Source organism: Dendropsophus ebraccatus, chromosome 12 (assembly GCF_027789765.1).
Source record: "Dendropsophus ebraccatus isolate aDenEbr1 chromosome 12, aDenEbr1.pat, whole genome shotgun sequence".
Classification (NCBI taxonomy): Eukaryota; Metazoa; Chordata; class Amphibia; order Anura; family Hylidae; genus Dendropsophus; species Dendropsophus ebraccatus.
In genome coordinates this window covers 24,832,607-24,859,102 of record NC_091465.1, presented here as the reverse complement: position 1 = coordinate 24,859,102, position 26,496 = coordinate 24,832,607, and the positions used below count along the sequence as shown (strand labels likewise).

General features: G+C 44.9%; 1 protein-coding gene across 1 annotated transcript in view; it reads left to right on the top strand.

Moving 5' to 3' along the window:
• The window catches only part of ATAD3A (ATPase family AAA domain containing 3A), a 67,318-nt gene that overhangs the window by 3,568 nt on the left and 37,254 nt on the right, over positions 1-26,496 (top strand). Inside the window, exons 2-10 of the mRNA XM_069947851.1 lie at positions 34-110; positions 832-933; positions 2,105-2,164; positions 2,923-2,992; positions 4,161-4,326; positions 4,416-4,485; positions 18,238-18,393; positions 18,730-18,786; positions 19,904-20,029. Coding sequence (XP_069803952.1) covers positions 34-110; positions 832-933; positions 2,105-2,164; positions 2,923-2,992; positions 4,161-4,326; positions 4,416-4,485; positions 18,238-18,393; positions 18,730-18,786; positions 19,904-20,029 — 884 coding nt within the window. The remainder of the gene's footprint in view (positions 1-33; positions 111-831; positions 934-2,104; positions 2,165-2,922; positions 2,993-4,160; positions 4,327-4,415; positions 4,486-18,237; positions 18,394-18,729; positions 18,787-19,903; positions 20,030-26,496) is intronic.

The window sequence follows — 26,496 nt, the reverse complement described above, 5'->3', positions numbered from 1 at the left end:
TTCACCTTTTATTTTCCTTGCTTTCTTCTTCAGGACATGCCAAAGAAGCCCTTGGCCTGGCAAAGATGCAAGAAGAGACCCTGCAAATGGAGCAGACAGGTAAAATTAAGGTATGTCAGTGGTGATGACCTGAATCCTGAGAAGACGGGGAGATCCTCAGACTGTAAGAATAAAGCTGGCACTACATGTGGTGTGGTCGGGATTCTTGTCTGGTATTGCAGCTTGTCTCCACTGAAGTGCATTGGGCTGAGCCGCATTACCACACACAACCTGAGGACAGGGGTGGCGCAATTTTTTTTTTTTTTTTTTTTCTTCAGCCATGGTTTACACATCTCGGACTAGACACATAAAACACTATATAGTTGGTTTATTACTAGGTTACATATGAAAAGTTTAGTAACTACCTTATATGTACTGATCTAGTGTTACAGCCTGTTATACACTTCAGAGCTGCGTTCACAATTCGTCAGGCTTCAGAGCTGAAAGCTCCCCGCTTTCCCTGCTTGTTCAGTGTCTGTGCAGAGCTCGCTCTGAAGTGTCATCTTGGTATTAGCCACCAAATAGTAATCTAATGTGGCAGAAGTTCAGAGCTCAGGTGCATCAGACTGATGACTTTTGTCAGTGACAACCAGTATGATTTTGCATGCAGCTCTGGAGCGTAATTTAGGTAATTCAGTCAATGTTTCTAGTTAGTTAGTTTTATAGCAGCCGCACATCTCGGCATTAAACCGGATCCTTCATCATATGTGTATAAACAGCTGACATCTCCGCCATAGACACATGAATATCTCAGTCCTCCACTTCATATCTGTTTCCTATCAATCTTCTCAGGAATATGAAGCCGCCATAGAACAGCTGAAGAATGAGCAGATCCGAGTGCAAGCCGAGGAGCGGAGGAAAACCCTCAATGAGGAGACTAAGCAGAATCAAGCGGTGAGTAGAGATTTCCAGGTGGAGCGTGTTCCTATCTGTCCGGGGCCGGGGGGGGGGGCGCAGTATTATGTTTGCCAGGACAATAGAATAAAATTTAAAGTGAACATTACTTTCATGCTGCTTGAAGTATGAACTCTTCAAAGGGTTGTCCAGTGAAAATCTTTTTCTTTCAAATCAACTTGTGTCAGAAAGTTATATAGATTTGCATTTCACTTCTATTAAGAAATCTCAAGTTTTTCCATACTTATTAGCTGCTGTATGTCCTGCAGGAAGTGTTTTTTTATTTTCAGTCAGACACAGTGCTCTCTGCTGACATCTCTGGCCGAGATAAGAACTTTCCAGAGCAGGAGAGGTTTTCTATGGGGATTCATAAAAAACCGAGACAGAGTTGTCAGGCCAGAGATGTCAGCGGAGAGCAGTGTCAATCTGAAAATAAAACATTTCCTGCAGGACATACAGCAGCTAATAAGTATGGGAAGAATTTTTTAAAAGAAGTTAGTTGCAAATCTATATAATTTTCTGATAATTGATAAGATAAAGATTTTCGCTGGATAACCGCAGTCTCCAGTGGATTCCTCCCACCCAACTGCCTTTAATTACTAGATCTTCTCCTGCTTGGGTATAGTAAGCGATCTATCCATCCCGGACGGAGGGACAGACAGAAGCCACTAGGGACCGCCCTGAAGATGCTTTGTTCGGGCAGCATGAAAGTGATGACCGGTTTCCTTTTACTGTTTGTTCTATAGAGTGCTCCCGGCCACCTAGCTGTGTAGGAGTGTTTTATAGGATACTAGAACGCATTCATAAACAGGTCCGGACAACAAATAACGTGGTTTACTGACAAAAACAAAATGCAAAGATACAAGATATAATTAGCTATGAATATACATTGCACCAGCCCGCTGTTGAAGGGATATCCAAGGCACACCTGGTTGGAGAGTAGACGTGGCTCCAATACAGTCAGCCATGTTACAAACAAACCTTCTAGTTCTCCAAGGATGTACATAGTATATAAACACATGATAATATAATGGGATAAAATTATATGATCATGACTACAATACAAGGAGACTACACTGCGGCCACTTTTTTCCTATGATTGGTGGAGGTCCCAGAGGTAACACCTCACAATTTCATTTATTCTTGTTGCTCTTATTTTATGTCTTTATAGAGAGCCCAATATCAAGACAAGCTAGCCAGACAGCGGTACGAGGACCAGCTACGACAGCAGGTAAGTACTGTATCCAGCATAGATGGCCTCTCATTGTCATACCGACCTAGCCCGTTGTGAGTAACCGAAAGTATGGAGCTCTATAGGGCCGGATTACATTATGGCTGCACTGGGCTTTGTCATCTGGGGACAATAGTCTTGGTAGAAATTAGACTTGGAAAAGGTGCTTATTCCCTTCCAGCAGCGATACTTTCTGTAGGTGTAACATGAGGAGGAGTCTGGCAGCGGATTACCCCTCCCCCCTCCTTCCCATTTACAAAATGTGAAGTCCTGGAAGGTCATACATGTGTATAGGAAGAAATAGCCGCTTGTTGAATGAGCAATTGACTGACCACTATCTAAAGTGTGTGGCTCGCTTCAGAACCGGGCTGCTTCACCCTAGAACACGGGTGTCGGGCCCTCCAGCTGTTGCAAAACTACAACTCCCATCATGCCTGGGCAGCTAAAGCCTTGGCGTTCCAGACATGATGGGAATTGTAGTTTTGCACCCCTGCCTTAGAACACTTGTTACCAGTGGCCAGTAGGGGTCACTGCAGCCTGTCCAAATGACTGGACCTTTTAGTTTTAAAGCATATGTGCACATTTGCAACTTATCTTTTATTTTTTCAGTGCGCCAAGAAAAAAAACTGTTGTATGTGCTTAGCTTCTTTGTAGATCTGTTTGTCTCCACGGCCATAGAATCCAGATATACATATTGTATATGACTGCAGTCACACAGGTCTCAGATATTTACTGTAATGAATTATATTTAATTTTAGCAATTGTTGAATGAAGAGAATCTGCGAAAACAGGAGGAGTCTGTTCAGAAACAGGAGGCCATGCGCAAAGGTAAAGAGGGGATCTTCAAGGCTTCCTATTATTACCATTGTTTGACTTGTATCTCTTTCTTCTTGAATGAGGGTGAGCTGCAGTTCTGGTAACACAGTGTAATTATCAGAAGCCATAGAATAGGAGACAATGGTATTGGGGTGTGTTCACATTGCTTATGAAGTGTACATCAATACAATATCTGCAACATATGTCACTGTATATGTTATATATATAGGCGTCCATCACCCATAGACTGCAGACTGTGCTATTCCATGGAGGTTTTCCATCATTAACTCTATTTAGTCTGGGAATACTCTTGAGTGGACCCCAGGGGTCTCTTGGAGTCCATATTGGTCAGCGCTGCTATATGATGTCCCGTATGGCGTCTGGCTTAGCTGTTTGCATCAGTATGTTTTAGGCCAGGTTCACAGTAGTATAATACAGACGCAAGTTACCAACATGCAATGACACCATAATGGGAGTCAATGGGGGTCATGTGCATTACAGTATCATTGCAAATTGTTATCCAAGGAGACCTGAACTTTCTGATTAACAAAGGAACACACCACTGATCCATCAGCAGGCCAGCATGACAGGTCCACTTTAAAGGGGAACTATCAGTAGGTTAGATGAATCTAACCTGCTGATATGTCCCTATAGCGCTGGGGATGCTGAGAAGGAAGGTATGTGTCTTGCCTTCCTCCTTGGCGCCGGTCCACTGCTGTTAGTCGGGGTAAATTCCGCTCCGGAGCACCCTTAGAGCACTGCTGCATCATCAGGCCGGCTCCCTCCATGGATTATCATTAGGAGTGGGCCAATGACCCGGCAGTGCTCCTAACAGTGCTCCCGGACGAAGGTTACTCTGACTAACAGCGCGGGTATGGTGCCGAGGAGTAAGGTAACACACATACTTTGCTCTTCAGCGCCCCCGGCGCTTTAGGGAGCTATCAGCAGGTTAGATTCGTCTAACCTGCTGATAGTTCCCCTTTAAAAGGGTCAGGATTCTTTTGTACGGTTAGACAATATACTACTGGGACCAGTTATGGGCGCACTGTAAAATAATAAAAAGTCTGCTCAGAGGAAAAGGAGAGCTCGGTGACAGTCTATAGTATAGCTTTGTAATGTGTTCTTGTAAGGCGGCCGTGTTTATAGCCCAGCGGTGATGCATGTTGTGGTCTCTGTGCAGCTACAATCGAGCATGAGATGGAGTTACGGCATAAGAATGAAATGCTGCGGATAGAGGCAGAGGCCCGGGCGCGAGCCAAGGTGGAGCGGGAGAACGCTGACATCATCCGGGAGCAGATCCGTCTGAAAGCTGCAGAACATCGGCAGACCGTCCTAGAGTCCATCAAGTAGGTGAAGAAGGGAAATTCTCATTGAAGATGGCTCTTATTGTATCCCAGTGCTAGTTGGTGACATGTGACAATGCTTCTTTCTGCAGGACGGCAGGGACAGTTTTCGGAGAAGGTTTCAGGGCCTTTGTATCAGACTGGGACAAAGTTACGGCTGCTGTGAGTATTACAGAACGTATGAAGTTAACTGCTGTACTAAAGGGGTCCTCCACCCCAGCCCAGAGTCATGTGACATGTGGCCAGATATATTTAACTTTTACTGTCACTGTGGTTTTTGATTAAAGTAGCAAAATATTGGACATGTGGTAGAGGTGTCTGGGGGGGGGGGGTGCTGGGTAGCGGTGTCTGGGGGGGCGCTGGGTAGAGATGTTTGGGGGGGGGGGCGCTGGGTAGAGATGTTTGGGGGGGGGGCGCTGGGTAGAGATGTTTGGGGGGGGCGCTGGGTAAAGGGTGTCTGGGGGGGGCGCTGGGTAGAGGTGTCTGGGGCGGCGCTGGGTAAAGGGTGTCTGGGGCGGGGGGCGCTGGGTAGAGGTGTATGGGTGCAGTGATTCTGTGTCCGGCATTGTTTTTAAGGGAATCTAATGCCAGGGTATTCGTAGCTAGTGAATGCGAATAAACCGCTTATTTAATCACCCCTAGAGGTGCCAATTCATATACCCAAAGAATCGGTGGGGCAGATTTACTAATGCTGTCTAATGGACATTCACGGGATAACAGTCCATGCAGAGATGATGTACCATGGACTCGAATGCAGTAGTTTAAATCTTCCCGCTATTGTTATAACTCTGTGTCAGCACAGTAGCGGGACGATTTAAACTACTTTGGAGCTCCCAGCATCATAATAAATCATGATGCCGGGAGCTCTGCGTTCCGGTCCGTAGCACGGAAAGCATTAATAATAATAATTTTTATTTGTATTATATTATATTTATTGTATGCTTGCCTCCTTAAACTAGAAAGTCCCCAAATGCATCTTAATCCCTTAAAGCCTTAATATCATATCCCACCAAGTTGTCTGTGTTTACGGATCTGCAATCCCAGATAATTGCCCATGGATTTCTATTGTACTATTCACACATTCTGCTTTTTCACGTATCTGCAACCCGTTATGCGTAAAAAAAAAAAAAAATCAGACATGTCCTAGTGCAGGTCATGATGGCTATACGAATTAGAAGTCTATAGGATCCATGTATGTTTTTTTTGTTTTTTTTCTGGATGTCACTGATCAAATCTAAGCAAACCAGTTAGGTTTGTTTGTTTTTTTTTTTTCTCTTACAAGTTCAACATTGTTGCGGCTACAGATGTAATAATGGACCATTTTTCACAGATCACACAGTAAAAATATTGGACCTGTAAAATTACTGAACGTGTAAATTTGACAAATTTATATCCCATGTACATATGCGGATCCATGGCACAAAAAATGGACATGTCCTAGTGCAGACCATGACTGCGTCACAGACACCCCAACAGAAGTCTATTGGATCTGTATTCCTTGCAGATGTTGTTGACCTTACCTCCATAACGTCTGCAAAAAATACAGATTTGCAATTCTAGTGTCATAATTGTGAAAAGGGTGAACCTTTTTTACAATTTCTTTCCGCTTTCTTGGATCCGCAAAAAATACGATTGATAGTACGGATGGAATACAAACTTTTTTAGTTTTTAACTGATTATGGACAGAAAACTGCGAACTCAAAACATGGTCTGCAAAAATATACTGATGTGTGAATGAGGCCTTAGGGTACTATTACACGGAACGATAATCGTTCTGTGTAATAAAAGACAACGATCATCCGATGATCGTTGTCATCGGCTGATCGTTGATATAGGTTCTGACCTATAATTGTCGGGTGCCGACCCCGTACCGCTACTTGTAATAGCGGTGCGCGGCTGGCGACTGACGATATACATTACCTATCCAGTCTACAGGGCTCCTCTTCCTCTGTGCTTCTCCCTGAGTCCACGCGCTCCAGCTTCAGAGTGGCAGGCCGCTTAGCCAATCACTGGCCGGGACAGCCGCGGCCAGTGATTGGCTGAGTGGCCTGTCAGCTGAGACAGGCCACTCTGAAGCTGGAGCGCGCGCACTCGGGGAGAAGCACAGAGGAAGAGGAGCCCTGCAGCCTGGACAGGTAATGTATAACGTTTAAACAAAGGCTGCAAGGACATCAATAACAATGTCCCTGCAGCCTTTGTTAAACGATTATTGGGCCGTGTTTACATTTATTATCAGGCCCCCATCGGCCCATCTAATAGTACCCTTAGTTTAGAGCAGTTATTAGTCAGTGTTCACAGAACAATAGTCATTACAAGGATTGTTTACTCCATCTGATCCCAGCAAAAGATGGAATTACACTGAGCGATTAGTGAATGAATGTGGAATTACAGCGAACGATTAAAAACAATTTCAGGGTCAGATCTAAATCAACTATCATCAACACCCGAACGATTTTTCGATCGTTGCCTGCAATTACACAGAAGCAGCCCCCCCAACTGCCCAAAAAAATTCCCACAAAAATGAGTCTCTTGGTTACTATTTGCAAACAGCGTAAACTGCCTCACCACGATAAGGTGGACTCATATCGAGGCAGACCCTACACTGTATGTACACTATGGCCTCTCCATGGCGTATAATACGCCTATGCTCTGGGCATGCAAGATCCGTCTTATACCTGCAAAAATAATTGCATCACCTGGGTGAGACAGGTGGAGTGCACGACCAAATAGAGGCAGCCACTCCCCCAACTGGAAAACAGAAAAAAAAGGAAAAAATTGGTCAGCTCTCCTAGAACACTGTTCACACTAGGCAGGAGCACGTTGCCATGGCTGAAATTGCAAACACACAAAAACACAGAATTATTTTTAATTTTTTATTAATTATTTTCATGTCTATGGTGGGTCTGTATCTTGCTGTTGCGGTGAGCTGTTGCATTTTTCTGTGTTTTTGTGTGTTTGCAATTTCAGCCATGGCAACGTGCTCCTGCCTAGTGTGAACAGTGTTCTAGGAGAGCTGACCAATTTTTTCCTTTTTTTTCTGTTTTCCAGTTGGGGGAGTGGCTGCCTCTATTTGGTCGTGCACTCCACCTGTCTCACCCAGGTGATGCAATTATTTTTGCAGGTATTAGACGGATCTTGCATGCCCAGAGCATAGGCGTATTATACGCCATGGAGAGGCCATAGTGTACATACAGTGTAGGGTCTGCCTCGATATAGAGTCCACCTTATCGTGGTGAGGCAGTTTACGCTGTTTGCAAATAGTAACCAAGAGACTCATTATTTTTGTGGGAATTTTTTGGGCAGTTGGGGGGGCTGCTTTTAATTATTTTCATGTCTATGATGGGTCTGTATCTTGCTGTTGCGGTGAGCTGTTGCATTTTTCTGTGTTTTTTTGAGTTATCATTTTTATATCCAATCTAAGGGCCCTATTACACGGGACGATTATCGTGCAAAAAACGTTATTTTGTTCGAATTTAAACAATAATTGTTCTGTGTAATTGCAGCCAAAGATCGAAAAACTGTTTGTATGTCGTTGATTGTTGATTTAGATCTGAACCTAAAATTATCGTTAATCGTTCGCTGGAATTCCACATTCGTTTGCTCAAGTTCTGCATTTTTTCACTAATCGTTCAGTGTAATTGTTTATTGTTTTGCTGGGATCAGAAGGAATAAACGAACATAGTAACGATCGTAACTAACTACCATCGTTCTATGTAATATGGTCAGCGATTTCAGGTTAACGATAAACAATCTCGTTTGCGATCGTTAGTAGTTAATTGTTAAAAATTGCTCCGTGTAATAGGACCCTAAGGTTCTGCTTCGGATTTCTGCTGTAAATCCACAAAAGGATTAACCCCATTACAATTCAGTGGCTCTAATCCTCTGCCCTTACCTCGCAGAATGGGCAGTATAAGTATTATTATGCTACTGACACTTGCTTTTTTCCTGCAGCTGGATGGAAATTTCCCAAATCTAACACGTGTGAATGGGTCCCTATCATTTTTTATATTCACTCGTGTGAATTTTTTATGTTCATACGCATCAGTCTCCATGTTTTCCTCCTGCCACTGGATGCTTCCTCTATCATTAACAGTCATTGCAAAGGACATGGGGCCTGTGTGTTCTTGATTTTTCTTACCAGGAGAACGTGATCCACCTAAACCACAGTAATCTTATTGCACCAGGATCAGCTTTTCTGCTTTTCAAGAATGCACATGCAGTGTCTCCTTTCTCCCAGAAGATGGCGCTGCAGAGTAGGAGAAGGCCTCTTATCTGCAGGTAGCAGCCTTCTGCAGTTAAGGATTTGCTGGTAAACATGGCGGATTGCTGTATTGCTGAGCCGAATGTGTCTGTAGTGCAATGCAGAGCTCTCCTTTCTCCCGGCGTGCTCTCCCTGTGTCAGTACAATGCAGCACAAAACAGGACGTATATAATATAGATAGTTACAATCCTAGTCTATAGCTATCATTTAGTTTAATCGTGACACGTTTACCTACAGTCTCGTGATTTTTATAAACTGTGTCCCTAGTGCAAAAACTGGGACGGCTGCCCATGGGTAGTGAGCGGATCTCAGCTCTCATACTTCTAAGGCAGGAAATGCAGGAGGGACTAGACGGGGTGTCTGTGGGCCAGGCGCGCCATTTTATATACATGGGCTCAGTGTGTAGATCTCAGGAGGTAGATGGTCAGTTGCGGTACGGCTCCCTAACGTTTCGGGAATGTGCACACAGGACGGGTAGGCTGCTGAGTTTTTGGAGTAGAAAATCTGCAGCATTTATGGGTTTCAACTGTATTTTTTGCTGCCGTGGGGGGAAAAAAAAATGTTATATATTATACACACATATATATGCAGTGGTACCTCGGTTCTCGAATTTAATTGGTTCCGGAAGGCAGTTTGAGAACCGAGCAGTGTCTTCCCATAGGAAATAATGTAAATGTGATTAATTGGTTCCAGCAGCCACCAATAATTACCTACAATCCTCATTTATTACATTGATAAGTGCTCAGTATAATCGCTACAGTACAGGACAGAGCAGCACTATACTGTACAGGACATTAAACATAAGAAATGTTCATCAGAACCAGCAATTATAGTACAGTAGTCACCAACACCTCACCCATCCCTTACTGTATAGCGTCCCCCCCCATCCAAGCACTGTAATGTATGGGAGATGGTGGTGCACTGCCTGTACTACTACTGCACTGTATATGCACTCCAGCAGTATTATACAGCACTGTACTGTATGTGAAGCCTCACCACTGCTTAACTCGCCAGGTACAGCCCACCATCCACGTTCGCAAAAACGTTCAAAAAACGTTCGAAAACCGAGCAAAGTTCAAATTCCAAACACTACTTCTGGGTAAATTTTAGTTCGAATACCAAGCAGTTCGAGTTCCAAAGCGTTCGAAAACCGAGGTATTAATATATGCACACACATATACAGGGTGGTCCAAAAGTAGGTGGACAGTATGTGTAATAGGGTTATGAAGGGGGAGATTTATCAAACATGGTGTGAAGTGAAACTGGCTCAGTTGCCCCTAGCAACCAATCAGATTCCACCTTTCATTTCCCAAAGAGTCTGTGAGGAATGAAAGGTGGAATCTGATTGGTTGCTAGGGGCAACTGAGCCAGTTTCACTTTACACCATGTTTGATAAATCTCCTCCTTCATAGCCCTATTACACGCATTGTCCACCTACTTTTGGACCACCCTATGTTTGTGTGTATATATATATATATATATATATATATATATATATATATAATATATATATTATGCACAATGAGATTGACTATATATAACCTGCTCTATAGGAGTCTCTTTTGGCGAGACCACTTTTTAGTAGCATTTAGAGGACCCTGAAGCTTCATTGCCCCCATGATAACACTTCCTGTCATGGCTCTGGCCTTGTTCAGCATTGTTATAGAGATGACCATGCATAAATCCAGGATCACCATTTATACTGTAAGAATGGGGGTCCCATGTAAATCTCCTCTTGACTGTAGCAGTCATTGTAGAAAACGACAGCGCTCCACTATCTTTCTGGACCCCCACTGATTCAGACACTGGGCACCCATATTTTATATAGATCTGTATTGACTGAACCCACCATCAAATTTGCAACAGATTGTGTGTGAATAAAGCCCTAATGTAGGTGTACAGTGACTTGGATAATGTCATTTTGGATAAGCATGCTAGGAGCCATGTGTTTTTATAGGGTAGCCCTACATATATGCAGCCTTGTCCCTATAGCAGACCTTATTGTTATGGATATTTCCCCATGATACAAAAGCTAAGGTTCACCTAAGGTAAGTCAGGAGGAGCCGGGGTCATAGAGGCTAATAGATGATCTCACCCAGCAGCTCCGCCTATAGTGCACGTCTGCCAACCTACCCTCCCAGCCATCCATATGGCTGCTTTTTGTCCTTGCTCCTCATCAACCTCTAGGTTTCGACCCAGCAATATATAGATCTCTGTCACAAATAAACCTGGACTGGGAACGCACGCCTGCCGCCACCACCGCCTTTGGAAAGTGAGTTTAATTCCCCGCAGTTCCCCTGCAGCTCATTGTGTTAATGGAAAACCTTCCAAAGCGGAGAGGACGTGGAGTTGGATTTGATGAGCACGTAATTGTCTGTTTCCTAATGCATGCACAGATGTCAGATGCGGGATAAAAGCTCCGCTCCTTCCCGGCCCCCTGCACGAGCCGGAAAAAAAAAAAAAAAGACGACTCTACAAACAAAATGTGATTCTCATGCCAGCGATCCAAGTGGAAAGTCTTCAGATTGAAGCGAATGTGGATAATGAGCCAGGTGCTCCATTACTATAGGGCGTATGGAGGGTGATGTCAGACGTCTGATATAGGTGCATTAGCCTAGATGACCCCCTTTCTCATGGAACCAGGGGGCTTAACATAGCAATGTCCCTTCCTCCACGTTTTACTTATTTCAGGTTACAGGAAGCTGTCAGGCAGCTACTTCCTGTCTTAGAAGGTGAAGAAGCTACTGGTGTGGTGGTGTCCTCCATATTTCTCTAACATTGGCTGGCTGGGGGGGTTAAGGAGTAAAGGGCACTACTGATTTCTGATTTCTCAGGCACTACTTTGGAGCAGGAGTGTTCCTTTTAATAGGGTTTCTTCACCAAAAATTATTTAATTTCAAATTAACTGGTGCCAGAGATTTGTAATTTACTTCTATTAAAAAATCTCAAATCTTCCAGTACTTATCAGCTACTGCATATCCTACAGGAAGTGGTGTACGATTTTAATTCTGGAGAGCAGGAGAGTTCTTTTTATGGGGATTTCCTTCTGCTCTGGACAGTTCCTGACCCGGGCAGAGAGCACTGTCAGACTGGAGAGAATACACCACTTCCTGTAGGACATACAGCAGCTGATAAGTACTGGAAGACTGGAGATTTTTTAATAGAAATAAGATACAAATCTCTGGGACTTTCTGGCACCAGTTGATTTATAAGAAAACATTTTTTGATGAACAGCCCCTTTAAATGGGACTCTTCTGATAGCACAAGCTTAGCTCTCCTACAAGTCTCACTATGGATAGATGACCCCCTATGTGCTTCCACAATTTACTATGAATTAGTATTGCTATGGACTAGAGCTGCCAACCAGTGATCAAAGAATGATGCATGCAAGTTATGGAATAATACATATAGCACCCCCTAGAGGTGGCAAGCTGTTCACTGGAGTGCAGGGACTGCTGAGCCATGGATGTACTTGTGCTCGTCCGTCCTTGCTCTAATGATTCTTAAAGGGGTTATCCAGCGCTACAAAAACATGGCCACTTTTCCCCCCTCTCTTGTTTCCAGGTCAGGTGTGTCCAGTCATGATGGGAGTTGTAGTTTTGCAACAGCTGGAGAGCCAAGGTTCCCTACCCCTGCTTTATACCATGTAGAGAGCTGTCTGCTTCTCAGCCGTCCCGAGCTTATAGCCAGAAATCCCTTTAAGTGTTGAAGCTTTTTTTGCTTCATGTAACCACGGCTAGCATTGAATAAAAGACGATTGTTTTACAGTGATTGCCGCTGTATTTGCTGTAGCTATACTTGAATAGATTCATTCATGTTCAGCTGATCACTATTGGATTATAGCAGTTGCACAGGATTTATTTCCTGGTCACTGTTCACACCCTCAGATTTTTGCTAGAAGTTAGTGATTTCTTTGTTTGTGGACCTTTAAAGGGGCGAAAATCTTTTTCTTTCAAATCAACTGGTGTCAGTCAGTTATATAGATTTGTAATTTACTTCTATTTAAAAATCTCAAGTTTTCCCATACTTATCAGCTGCTGTATGTCCTGCAGTAAGTTTTGTTTTCTTTCCAGTCTGACACAGTGCTCTCTGCTGCCACCTCTGTCTGAGACAGAAACTTTCCAGAGCAGTAGCAAATTTCCATAGAAAACCTTTCCTGCTCTGGACAGAGGTGGCAGCAGAGAGCACTGTGTCAGACTGTAAAGAAAGCACTACTTCCTGCAGGACCTACAGCAGTTGATAAGTATAGGAAGAATTGAGATTTTTAAATATAAATGAATTACAAATCTATAACGCTTTCTGAAACCAGTTGAATATTTTCGCCAGAGTACCCCTTTAAGTACTCCCCTTCAATATCCCTCCCAATAACATGCACATGAACACTTGACTTAGATGAGCATTCACGTGTTCTAAATAGAGAAAGGAGCAAGCTGCTGCCAGATTGCAATGGGAGCAGCTTATCTATCCTAGAACAAAAGTGTGGTAGATGTCATCCTTTGAGGTGTCAAGTCCTTCCATCCTGCAGCAATCATCTATTTGGGGGGGGGGGGGGGGACGTCAGGAGACCACCATACACGTTGGACAGTACACTGGCTGTGCTGTTATGTATGGGGGGGGCCCTTAAACTGTTTGAGAGGGGTGGGGAACCTTCGGCCCTCCAGCTGTTGCAAAACTACTAAAAACTACAAAGACTGTCCAGGCATGATGGGAATCATAGTTTTGCAACAGCTGGAGGTCCCAACGTCCCCATCCCTGCTGAATTCCAACTTTCCAATCCTCTTGTCCTTGGAGAGATAAGCTGCCACCAGAGGTGTCTGGCAGTGGTTTACCCCCTCCTCTCGTTCCATTTGGATTTTATTAACGTTTTGTCCCTGCAGTGGCCACTGCTGGAGTAATCCAGTATTACAAGGCTGCCATTGTGATCAATAGCTGTCCATATAATACGAGGCTGTCTGGAGGGTAGGACCCTGCCCCTCTTAGGGGGCCTTTACACAGACAGATTATCTTTTGAAGCCAAATTCAGGAACCGACTATAAACAGAGAACAGGCCGTAAAGAAAAGACTGGGATTTCTCCTCAATCCATTTCTGGCTTTGGCTTCAAAAATCTGTCAGATAATCTGTTTTTGTAAACGCACCGTACCTCATATAGGGGGTGGGGGTCTGCTGTATGATAGGGCACATAGATAGGGGTATATACCATGACTAATCTGTCCTAGGCTTGTTCTCTGACCTGTGACCTCTAACCTTCACAGCTGGGGGGGGCATGTTCCTGAAGCGATCCACCGCTACGCACCTTACACGCAGCAAAGGTTCGGCCATAATCAATACCTCGTCCTTATAAATATTCTATGGCGGACAGTCTGCCCTCTGTTACCATGGTGATAGGGGACCATATTGTCATTTCTTTCACATATTTATGACACCTAAGCAGATCATTATTCATATCGGAGTCTCTCAATAGCAGATGGTTCTTACACGTCGCACATCGCAAACTTATTCCCCCCCCCCCCCCCCTTTCCCCTCTAAATTAGATCTGACTTTCCATATTCAGCAGAATTATCCCTATCGCTTTGAGAGTATATAGGGGGGGGGATCCCAACACTGTGTCATTGCCGGTCCCCCTCTGTGCTCTGTCTTATCAACCTATTCTGCTGGCTTCGGAGCTAAAATCACCAAGGTTCACGTTGCAGGATTCTCTTCTAGATCAACCACACGCTACTCCGTACCCAGTCAGTTTGTGGCTCTTATAGCACTGAGCTGCATTGATCCTTCAGAGCTGAAATCCTAAAGATTCTTAGCATTGTTAATCTGCAGATCTATGTTCTTAACCTTTTGAAAAACTTCTTTTCTTAGTGTCTCCTGTCAGCCTGTGCGTGTTATACCATAGAGCTGCATTCATCATTCTGCTGGCTTCAGAGCTGAAATTTCCCAACATTCTCTTTTGCAAGCTTAGCCTCTAGATCAAGGTTACCAAATCAGAGACTCTTCAGCTATTGCAGAACTACAACTCCTACCATGCCCTATCATCCTATAGCAGCTATACCATAGTGCTGCATTCACTACACTGCTGGCTTCAGTGCTGAAATCTCCCAGATTCTTTCTGCAAGCTTAGTCTGTGGTTCTCCAGCCGTTGCAAAACCATAACTCCCAACCTGTCACTGGGCATGATGGGCGATGTAGTTTTGCACACGTATTGCTCTAGGTTGACGTATTGATATAGATGGAAGACCCCTTTATTTCTCATAAAGGGGACAGTAGAAGTAACTAATTTGTTAATGGCGTCCCCCGCCGCCTCTCCTGTGGTATCCCCGTGCACCGCTGCTGACCCATGTTGGTCTGGTCTCCTTGCTGTGTGAGTTACAGCAGCCGTACAGCTCTCCTGTCACCCAGGTGTCTGCCGCCGGTTGTGACCTCTCGTCATGCCAGCGGCTGCTGATTTACTCGGCTCCCCGGGGACGTTGCGGCTTATCTGCTATGCTGTGCATCCGTCCTGTTGGCTGCTGTGACACGTCCCTAATAGGAGCTGTCACTTTCCCCCTGGTGTCTGATTTTTCCTGGTGAGTGCAGGATGATTGCCGCTTGCCAAGCAGAGATGGCGAGCTTCTGTCATAGGGAAAGTGGCCCATTCGTCTTCCAGAATAATATATAGTCATGATCTAAATGTAATCTCGTAAGGACTGCTTGTTTCTTGCTGTCCGTACTGCGGCGGGTCTGTACCATCTTCCTGTAGGCGGGCAGTAATCTGTTCTCTCCGTTCTGCCCTGGCACCTCTCCTTGGCATCTTACCCTACATGCCATGCTGGAGCTCTATGGGGAGATTTATCAAACATGGTGTAAAGTAAAACGGTCTCCGTTGCCCCTAGCAACCAATCAGATTCCACTTTTCATTCCTCACAGACTCTTTGGAAAATGAAAGGTGGAATCTGATTGGTTTCTAGGGGCAACTGAGCCAGTTTCACTTTACACCATGTTTGATAAATCTCCCCCTATGTATCTTCTTATGTCTTATGTTTTCCCCATAAAATAACATTATTGTGCCATTGTTTCTTAGATCAGTGTTGTGCGTTCCTCTGCCGTTCCTCCTGGAAATGTATACTATCATTCCCCATTTCTATGAGGCACGTCCCAACACTCTGGTAGTCTGTCAACCTCTGACACACCCAGTTGTCTTTTTTTTTTTTTTTTTTTCCTTACACATTTCCAGGAGGAGTGACAGAGAAACGCATAATAATTTGTTTTTAGAGGTAATGGTAGAGTATTATTATTTCATGGGGAATTCCAGAGTTATGGTACATGCCGGCACTAACTGGACTGACACATCCCATACAGAAAGGGAAAGAAAACAGACACTGGGGGAGATTTATCAAACATGGTGTAAAGTGAAACTGGCTCAGTTGCCCCCGGCAACCAATCAGATTCCACCTTTCATTTTCCAAAGAGTCTGTGAGGAATGAAAGGTGGAATCTGATTGGTTGCTAGGGGCAACTGAGCCAGTTTCACTTTACACCATGTTTGATAAATCTCCCCCAGGAGGAACCAAGGAGGAATGCAATGCAAAAACAGTGTTCTAAGGACAGTATTGTTGTTTCATGGGAAATGCAAATACTAACGCTATTAAAGGGGTACTCCAGCGTGGGGGCACTTTTGCGCTGGGCTGGGACTGGGGACGAGGTGGCCGAGGCGGGATCCCGCCTCCTTCACTGAGTGGCTGAGCGGACCTGAGACGTCACGTCTCGAGCCCGCGTTAGACACCCGGAAGCGACCGGAGCGCCGCGATGCGGGACCCGCCGCTGGAACCGGGGAGGTGAGTGGACGTCTTTTCCCTCGGCCACCTCGTCCCCAGCGCAAAAGTGCCCCCACGCTGGAGTACCCCTTTAAGGTATTGTTTATTGTGCTGTGTTGTGCATTCCCCCATTGGTCCTTCTGGAAATAAAACTGCACTGACAGCTTGTTGTTATACTCCTTTTTGTCTATAGGGCATGTAATCACTGATCGGACAATACAAGAGTGCATAGAGAGCTATACATAGAGAAGGGTATGATAACACCCAGTTACTACCTATGTATACACTTCTAGGAGGAACAGCAGAGGAATATATAACACAGGGTTCTAAGAAATGGTACTACAGTATTGTTATTTAGTAAGGGATGCAAGTATGAACAGAGTTTCCTAGAACAGCTCTGAATAGTCTTTCGCTATAACGCTATGGGGGACATTTATGAAGTCAAGCGTTTTTTACGCCGGGCTTACAAATGTCCCCCCCCCCCTCCCCCCCAAACGCCCTCTCTCCGCCCCACTGGCGAAGGTGGGGCAGATGTGAAAAAAATAGTCTCAAAAATACCATTTGCGAATATTTTTACGCCCATCTGCACCTAAAAAAAGGCATTTACGCCTTTTCATACATGTCCCCCTATGCGTTCCTCTGTTGTTTCTCCTGGCAATATATAAAATTGCTATCTGGGTGTTATCATTCCCCCCTTCTGTGGGGCGTCCCTACACCCTCAGTACTGACTTGCCCGTTAGACTAATGGAATGGTAACTTCCAGTTGTCAAATTATTTGTATGTTTCCAGAAGGAGTAATAGAGGAACCACGCAGTGCAGATTTATAACAAATGATGATCCAGTGTTTCATGACAAAAAATAATTTACTTAAACACTTCAGGGGGTCTTTTGGGTATTGCTAAGGTATTCCAATTGGTCCTGAAAATAAACATTAAAGGGGTATTCCACTCAAACATAACTTTTGATATGTTGCTGCCCATGGTGAGATGAACAATTAATTCCATACTTGTTGTTATCTATTCAGTCTCCTTCCCACAGTTCTGAGTTGCTGCTTTCAGCTAAAGACACAAAAATCTGTGCATGAGCTTTTCTCTCTGTCTCCCCCTGCTCCCCCCCCCTTCTGAGACAGTTGATGTAAACAAGCCCCTGGCAGGCTGTATAACTACATTATAGCTTTTTTGTAATGCTGGGAGGGTCAATCACAGTGAATTCATTAGCAAATTAACCTCAGAATAACCCTCCCAGCATTACACAGAATCTACAATGTTGCAAATAAAACCTGCTAGGGGCTTGTTTATATCAGCCTCTCAGAAGGGAGAGGGGAGGAGGGGGAGACAGCGAAAGGGTCTCACACAGATTTTTGTGTCTTAAGCGCAAAGCAGCAGCTGAGAACTGGGGGAAGGAAGACTGAATAGATATTGTATCCATTGTATTCCATATAAGTATGGAAGGAATTGTTAGTCTCACCATGGGCAGCAACATATCAAAAGTTATGTTTGAGTGCGATACCCCTTTAGGTGCAGAGGAGTCCGGCTCCATTCATGGGATTGGGGAAGAGCTGATGCAGCATTCATACAAGGATAATATTACTGTCATGCATATAAGGTAAAGTGGCTTTTCAATCTTAGTTTTTGCCGTTACGTCTTAACCTTGTCCAGTTGTTGCCCATTTTTCTTTGTTCTCCCATTGGGATAGAGCAGCCATACACATGCATACAGTTACCCTGTTCTCCAGGGTAGGCCTCATGTAGATGGCGTCTCTGCCTGCACATGTTACTAGAGCACAGTCACTGCTTTCTCCTATGTGGATTGTCATGTATTCTGTGTATCTGTTCTGTGCCTTACCCCTCTGACATCCTCCTTCCTGCAGGCAGCCGGGTTGACGCTACTTGCGTTAGGTGTTTACTCCGCCAAGAACGCCACTGGTGTGGCCGGCCGTTACATCGAAGCGCGCCTTGGAAAGCCGTCCTTGGTTAGAGACACTTCCCGTATAACAGTGTTGGAGGCGGTCAAGCATCCAGTAAAGGTAAAGAGATTTCCTCTAGACTGCTGATGAGGGGGAAGAGGTGGGCCCGGAGGTGGTGACAGATGGTTGTACGATATACCGCAGTTCGTTCAGCCCAGGGATGCTCAACCTGCGGCCCTGCAGATGTTTTAAAACCTCAATTCCCATCATGCCTGGATAGCCTTTGGCCCCAGGTTGTGCATCCCTGGATAGGGTCAATCTCTGGAGCCTATGGGCCGGGATGCTCTACAGAGCAATTAAATACCATAGAAATCCAGAGTTACACAATATATCTGATACCATCACAGCTATATATTATTATTATTATTTAATTGTTCTTCTTGTATATATTAATAGGTGACCAAACGTGTTTTCAGCAAAGCCCAGGATGCCTTAGAAGGAGTCGTACTTAGTGTAAGTATAAGCTTACCAATACAAATGTAATCTTCATCCTATTAGAACATCTGATTGGTGCACCCCAAACTCCTTTAGGGTATAAACCCACACACCGTATAAGCAGCGTATTTACTGCTGCGATACGCAGCAAATACGCAGCAAACACGCAGCAAATACGCAGCAGATTATATCTAAATAACTGAACACAGCATCAAATCTGTACCAACAAATCTGCTGCGTATTTGCTGCGTATTTGTTGCGTATCTGCTGTGTATACGGTGTGTGGGTTTGTACCCTCAAGGTCCTTTTAGACCTACAGATTCGTCGGCCACAGGGACCTCAAATGATCAGTGAGATCGGTGTTTGTTTTTAGTGCATGACTAACCAAGCGGCATGTGTTGCACGGACAATCCTTGTTCAGTCCAGGATATGTCTGTATATATCTGTGCTGTCAGTTTAAAGATCACAAGCAGCAGTTTATACTTACCATCCACGCTGCTTGTGATCCAGCATCCAGGAATGCCGGACGGTGGCTTGCTGCTGAGGGCGGGAGACCCTGGATGCTGGATCACAAGCATTACGGATGGTAAGTATGCACTGTTGCTTGTGACCTGGAACCTGCATGGATATATACGTAATCTGTGCTGTCCGTTTTCTTTTATCATTATCGGCCACATATAACCCTGTTTACATCTCCCCCTATGTATTAAGTAAAACTGACAAATCCGAAGACTCCATGGTCATCTGTAAACCTGGACCTGCTATTTAAGTCCCACTGTCATAACCATACAGATAGTGTTCATCACTAGTAGCTACTACCCCCAACCTCAATTTAGCTAAAAATGTCCACCTATTCTGTTGTGTCCCATCTGTTCCTGCTCCCTTGCTCTTACCCAGTCACCATTGGGGTCATCCTTATGTCATGTGCTACACAGATGAATTGGTGAAGTGAGTCCTTCCTCCCTGTAACAAGCCCACGTGCCATAAAACAAAGTGGCGTTTATCTCTTCGAGTGGCCTGTGACTGCTATCGATCGAGCCATAAAGATAGGCCCCATCTACGTCAGTCACTGACCGCTCGCACTTCTATGGGTGGCATCTCTGGGTGGGGAATAATCTATTTCTCTGTGTTGCAGCCAAAATTGGAAGAACGAGTAAGAGATATTGCAATTGCTACAAGGAACACGAAGCAGAACAAAGGTCTCTACAGGAATATTTTAATGTATGGTCCTCCAGGGACAGGGAAGACCCTCTTTGCCAAGGTAAAGCATTTGTAGGCGGCCGTTCCCTATTAGACTCTGACATTGCTGGGGAATGGTAAAGTTGGTAAATTTTGTCTTGTTGCTAAAAAAAAAAAAAACTGTATATATACCAGGGTAGATCATTTCCCTCTCACAGCATGGCGGGGGACTATAGGACTGAACACTAAATTAAATCAATAGAGGGAATGTTTAAAAAAAAAAAAATAGGCTCCCCTATGGGGACATATTTTAAAGTTGCACCCCTGGCATATGTCATGGAGAATGCACGTATTCTTACCTTTTCCATGGCATACGCCAATCGTAAGACCAGCTCATCTGCTAGGGGTGGTGCATTAAGGCGAGGAGGAGGAGGCATGGCCCAAATTATAATGGTTTACACCTGCAAACAGGCATAAACCATGCAGAAGTATACACCTGCTGGTGGAAATGGATATGGGGTTTTATGTAAGAGCAGAGTAGGAGGATGCTGGTCTTAATAAATGTCGTCTTAATAAATGTCCCCCTTAGTGTCCATGGAAGGTATCCAGTATCACAACTCATTTCCATTGATTAATAGGGGACCAGTCGTACTGGGGAGGAGTTGGGAGAAAATAATATCCGCTGACCTCCCCAGCTCCAGCACTGCTGCTCTGGTCTCCTGATGCCCAGCCAATTCCTGGTCTTATAATGGAACTTGAGCAGGCCCATTCAGTGGCTGTAGAAGCCACCTACCACTGAATGGCTGAGCGTGCCTGTGTTGTCTCAAGACCAATAAGCGACTAGCCACCGGGGGACTAGAGTAGCGGAATCCTGGCGGCAGCGCTGGAGCCAAGGAGGTAAGTGGATGTTATTGTTTTCACCCACCTCCTTCCTGGGCATTGGGGAAAAAAGACCCCCGGCCTGACTACCCCTTTTAACATTATTCATTTAAAGTGTCACTGCCGTTTACATTTTTTTTTTTTTTAGCCGAAAAATTAATTTTTACTATGAAAAAGCAGTTTGAAGCTCTCCCCCCTGTCTTTATGGTTCTCTTATGGAGAGGAAAGGGGTTGAGGAAGATGAGGCACCAAAACAGGGCAACAAAGAGTAAATTTACAGCTACATCACCAGGCTATCTCCTCTGAAGTCAGCACTGACTTCTCTGACCTCTGAATACTGTCTTTCACACAGGTTCCCCTGTGTAATCCTTTGTTCTCTGCTCTCTGCTGGCGACTATTTTCCCTCCTCCCCCGTCCATAGGTTACACAGGGCTCGACTGATGTAAAAGAGTTGAGATTTCCTGATAATAAGCAGTGAATGAGAGAGGGGAGGCAGGGGGGGACCTGGGAAAAGTCTTTTTGAATGCAGATAATGGCATATTTGCCTAATAAACCCAATTAAATATGCAAAACAAGAGTCAGCGGAGCCTCGTTTGCGAGTCTCAAAACACGGGAATAGCCAGATATTCCTAGCATGTTGCGACGGGGTGCCTCCATGATGGGGAGAGCACCACACCACCCTGATACGAAGTCCCACTCGGTTGCGAGTATTGGAACATAAATAGGGAAACAACAAGGTGGCCCCTTTTGTGTCAAAGTCTATTTATGTTCCAATACTCGCAACCGAGGCTCCACAGACTCCTTTTTTGCATATTTAAATTTTGGGGGCATCAGTGGAGACTCTTGATTAATTACTTCATTGGAATTTTTTCACTGATCTCCTTGACTGTCTGTCTCTGAAGTAGTCATGCCTCGTAGTGTGTAATCGGATCTCTGCAGACCTTTCAACACAGGAGGCCTAGACTGTCAGTCATGCCCAGAGAGGTCTGCAGATATCCCAGAGAGCCATGATTACAGACTAGGAGCCGTGATAGATGCCATCTCAATGCCTCGGGAAAGAATATAAGTGTGTTTTCGGACAGAAGGAAAAAATGGAAAACCATCTCGCTGCGAGTCTGTCACTACACACTCGCAGCTGTCTGAACGACCGATGCGTGTATGTTATTCTGCCGGCCTCTTAACCCCTTCTTCTGCTGCCCGGCTCCCGCTCTGTATACATTACCTCTCCTCGCTGCACAGGGTCCCGGCGTACTGCTCTCCCGCCTGGCCAATCAGTGGCTGCGGCAGGGCAACACACTGATTGGCTGGGTGGGAGAGCAGTACGCCGGACCCCGTGCAGCGAGGAGAGGTAATGTATACAGAGTGGGAGCCGGGCAGAAGCAGTCGGCAGAATTACATACACGCAGCGGTAGTTCAGACAGCTGAGAGTATGTAGTGACAAGGAACTGACAGACTCGCAGCGAGATTTACGCGGCGAGTCTGTACGTGTGAACTGACCCTTAGGGTATATTCATGTATACTGTGCCCACTTCATGTATGCCACTGAATTTTTTTCTGCTGCATGTTTTGTTGCGTCAATGGCTTCCCAGCAGCAAACCCTCTGGAGACAGCTGGGCAACAACTGCAAGTTTGCAATGGTACAAATACAGTGGGGAACACACAGTACGTGTGAATGTACTCTTAACCCCTTGCCGTTTGGGAAACATCATGTAAAGCAGGTAGTTCCTGCAACATGACGTTTCCCAAGCGTCATGGCTTCCCTGCCTCCCCCCGCTGACCCTATGTAAGATCGGGCAGCAGGAGGAGGCTGTGTCACACAGCATCCTCCTGCTGCCTCTGCCTGGAGGGGAGCCGCGCTCCCCCCGGGCAGTTAACCCCATAAATGCCGCGGTCAATGCGACCGCAGCGTCTATGGGGATATTTGTGGCTTGGGAGGCGATCGGGCGGCGGGGGGAGGCTGTGGCATGTTGCCTCCTCACGCCGCCACTGCTGATCCTCCCCCTGGCCGTTGTGTCCCACCTCCGGTACTGGCGGAACGCCGCCGCTACATTTCATCTCCCCCCCCCACCGTGAATCCACGGTGGTGGGAGATGAAATAAGTGTAAATCAGACCTCAGATCAGCCCCCTAGTAGCTGATCACTAACCCCCCCCCCCTTCCCCAGGCTGCCATCACATCCAAGATGGCCGCCCCCATCGCTGTGAACAGAGTGTCTGTACACAGCGATGGAAATAAAAAAATGAATCAAAGCCCCATGCTCTCCGCCACCGGAGGTAGCGGAGAGCATGGGGCAGTGAGCAGGGACCCCCCTGTGGGGTCCCGCAACAGGCGATCGGCGGTATATACTATATACCGCTGATCGCCTGTACCCAGTGCTGCCCGGCACTTTTTAGTGTTTTTGGTGACAGGGGATAAAAAGTGTCAGTAAGTTGCCCCCCAGTCACCCCCCCCCCCTCCCCATATACGTTACCTGATCCAGGGAGGTCCGTCCTCCTCGACGTCCTGACTGCTTCTGATGTGCGCATGCGCGTCAGAAGCAGTCAGCTCTGAAAATTTAAAGTGACAGAGACCAATTTGGTCTCTGTCACTGAACTATGATTACTGTGATAGAAAATATCACAGTAATCATAGTAATATAGTGGAAATGAATGTGTAAAAAGCACACGTGAAAAAGTGTAAACGTGAAAAAGTGAAAAACATACAAATAAAATAAAACACACTTTTTATTATAGTAATAATTGCAGTTTACTCCCAGATTACCCGTAACCACCACAGGTTGCCCGTATCCGCCCCAGATTGCACGTAACCACCGCACGTTGAATGTAACCAACGCATGTTGACCATAACCACCCCAAATTTCCAGTGACCCCCTGCAGATTGTCCGTAATCACCCCAGTTTGCCCGTAACCGCCGCAGGTTGCCTGTAAACACGCCAGATTACATGTAACCACCCCACATTGCCCATAACCACCGCACGTTGCCCATAACCACCACACCTTGATTGCCCATAACCCCCTCCAGATTGTCTGTAAGCCCCCAGATTACCCATAACTACCGTACGTCGCCACTGACCACCGTACGTCGCCCGTAACCACCCCAAATTGCCAGTGACCCTCTCCAGATTGGCTGTAACCACCCAAATTACATGTACCCATCCCAGATTACCTATAAGCACTTCAGTTTATCTGTACCAATCCTAGATTGTCTGTTACCACCGCAGGTTGCCCGTTACCACCGCAGGTTGCCCGTTACCACCGCAGGTTGCCCGTAACCACCTCAAGGTTGCCCGTAACCACCCCATGTTGGCCGTATCCACCCCACATTACCTGTAATCTAATTTTTTTATTGTATTTTAGTAACTGCGCTATTCTAATAACTATTACTAGCTACGGTTTTGCTCCAGCAAATTGGTGCTCCCTTCCTTCTGAGCCCTGCTGTGTGCCCATACAGTTTTTCGAGTTTTTCATTTTTACTGTCTAATTTTGAATACTTTCCTCTAATACCTGTGGGGTCAAAATGCTCATCCTACCCCAAGATGAATTCTTTGAGGGATGTACTTTCCTAAAAGGGGTGACTTTTGGGGGAAGTTCTATTCTGCGGACACTACAGGGGCTCTGCAAACGCACCCGACTCTCAGAAATTTCTTCGGAAAAATCTGCACTGAAAATGCTAATTGGCGCTCCCTTCCTTCTGAGCCCATCTGTGTGTCCATACAGTGGTTTATGCCCACATATGGGGTACCGTTCTACTCAGGAGAACCTGGGTTACAGATTTTGGCATGCAGCTTCTCCCCTGTTCCTAGTCAAATTGAGAAATTTCAAACTAAACGAACATATTATTGGAAAAATTCTAGTTTTTTAATTTTACTGTCTTCTTTTGAATACTTTCCTCTAATACCTGTGGCGTCAAAATGGTCAACACACCCCAAGATGAATTCTTTGAGGGGTGTACTTTCCAAAATGGGGTGACTTTTGGGGAGGTTCTATTCTGCTGACACTACAGGGGCACTGCAAATGCACCTGGCGCTCAGAAACTTCTTCAGCAAAATCTGCATTAAAAAAGCTAATTGGCGCTCCTTCCCTTCTGAGCCCCGCTGTGTGCCCATACAGGGGTTTATGCCCACGTATGGGGTACCGTTGTATTCAGGAGAACCTGCCTTACAAATTTTGGGGTACTTTTTTTCTCTTGTTCCTTGTGAAATTGAGAAATTTCAAACTAAACGAACATATTATTGGAAAAATTTGGGTTTTTCATTTTTACTGTCTTCTTTTGAATACTTTCCTCTAATACCTGTGGGGTCAAAATGCTCCTCCTACCCAAAGATGAATTCTTTGAGGGGTGTACTTTCGAAAATGGGGTGACTTTTGGGGGTGTTCTATTCTGCTGACACTACAGGGGCACTGCAAACGTACCTGGTGCTCAGAAACTTCTTCAGCAAAATCGGCATTAAAAAAGCTAATTGGCGCTCCCTTCCTTCTAAGCCCCGCTGTGTGCCCATACAGTGGTTTACGCCCACATCTGGGGTACCGTTGTACTCAGGAGAAGCTGCGTTACAACTTTTGGCATACTTTTTTTCTCATGTTCCTTTTGAAAATGAGAAACTTTAATCTAAACATATATATTATTGGAAAATTAAAATTTTCAATTTTTTTTTTATGGCCTAATTGTGAATACTTTCCTCCAGCCCCTGTAGGGTTAAAATGCTCATTATACCCCTAGATCAATTCTTTAAGGTGTTTAGTTTCCAAAATGGGGTCACTTATGGGGGTTTTCAGGATACCAGACTTCTAAATCCATTTAAAAAAGAACTGTTCCCTAAAAAAAATCAGTTTTGGAAATTTCATGAAAATTTGATAATTTGCTGATACATTTCTATGCCCCATAACACCCTAAAAAAGTAAAATGTTTTCGAAATTATGCCAGAATAAAGAGGACATATTGGTAATGTGACTTAGTAACTAATTTATGTGCTATGACTTCCTTTTTTAAAAGCAGAGAATTTCAGAAGTTCATAAAATGCTAAATTTTCTAATTTTTCATGATATTTTGATGTTTTTCACAAAAAACACACAAGACAGTGACCAAATTTTGCCACTAATATAAAGTGCCATATGTGACGAAAAAACTGTCTCAGAATCGCTAGCATACGTTAAAGCATCACTGAGCTATAAGCGCATAAAGTGAGACAGGTCAGATTTTGAAAAATGAGCCTGGTCATTAAGGCCAAAACAGGCTTTAGAGCAAGGGGTTAAAGGAGAGTACTCCAGCAAATAAAATTTCTTTCAAATCAACTGGAGCCGGAAAGTTCCAAAAATTTGTAATTTACAGAATCATCCAGTATTTATTAACTGCTGTATGTCCTGCAGGAAGGGGTGTATTCTTTCCAGTCTGACACAGTGCCCTCTGCTGCCACCTCTGTCCATGTCAGGAACTGTCCACAGCATGAGAGGTTGTCTATGAGGATTTGCTGTCATGGACGGTGATAGCAGCAGAGAGCACTGTGTCAGACTGGAGAGAATACACCACTTTCTGCAGGACATACAGCAGCTGATAAGTACTAGAAGATTGGAGATTTTTCAATAGAAGTAAATTACAAATCTCTGTCACTTTCTGGGACCAGTTGATTTGAAAGAAAAATTTTCTGGCAGGAGTACCCCTTTAAGGTGTGGAT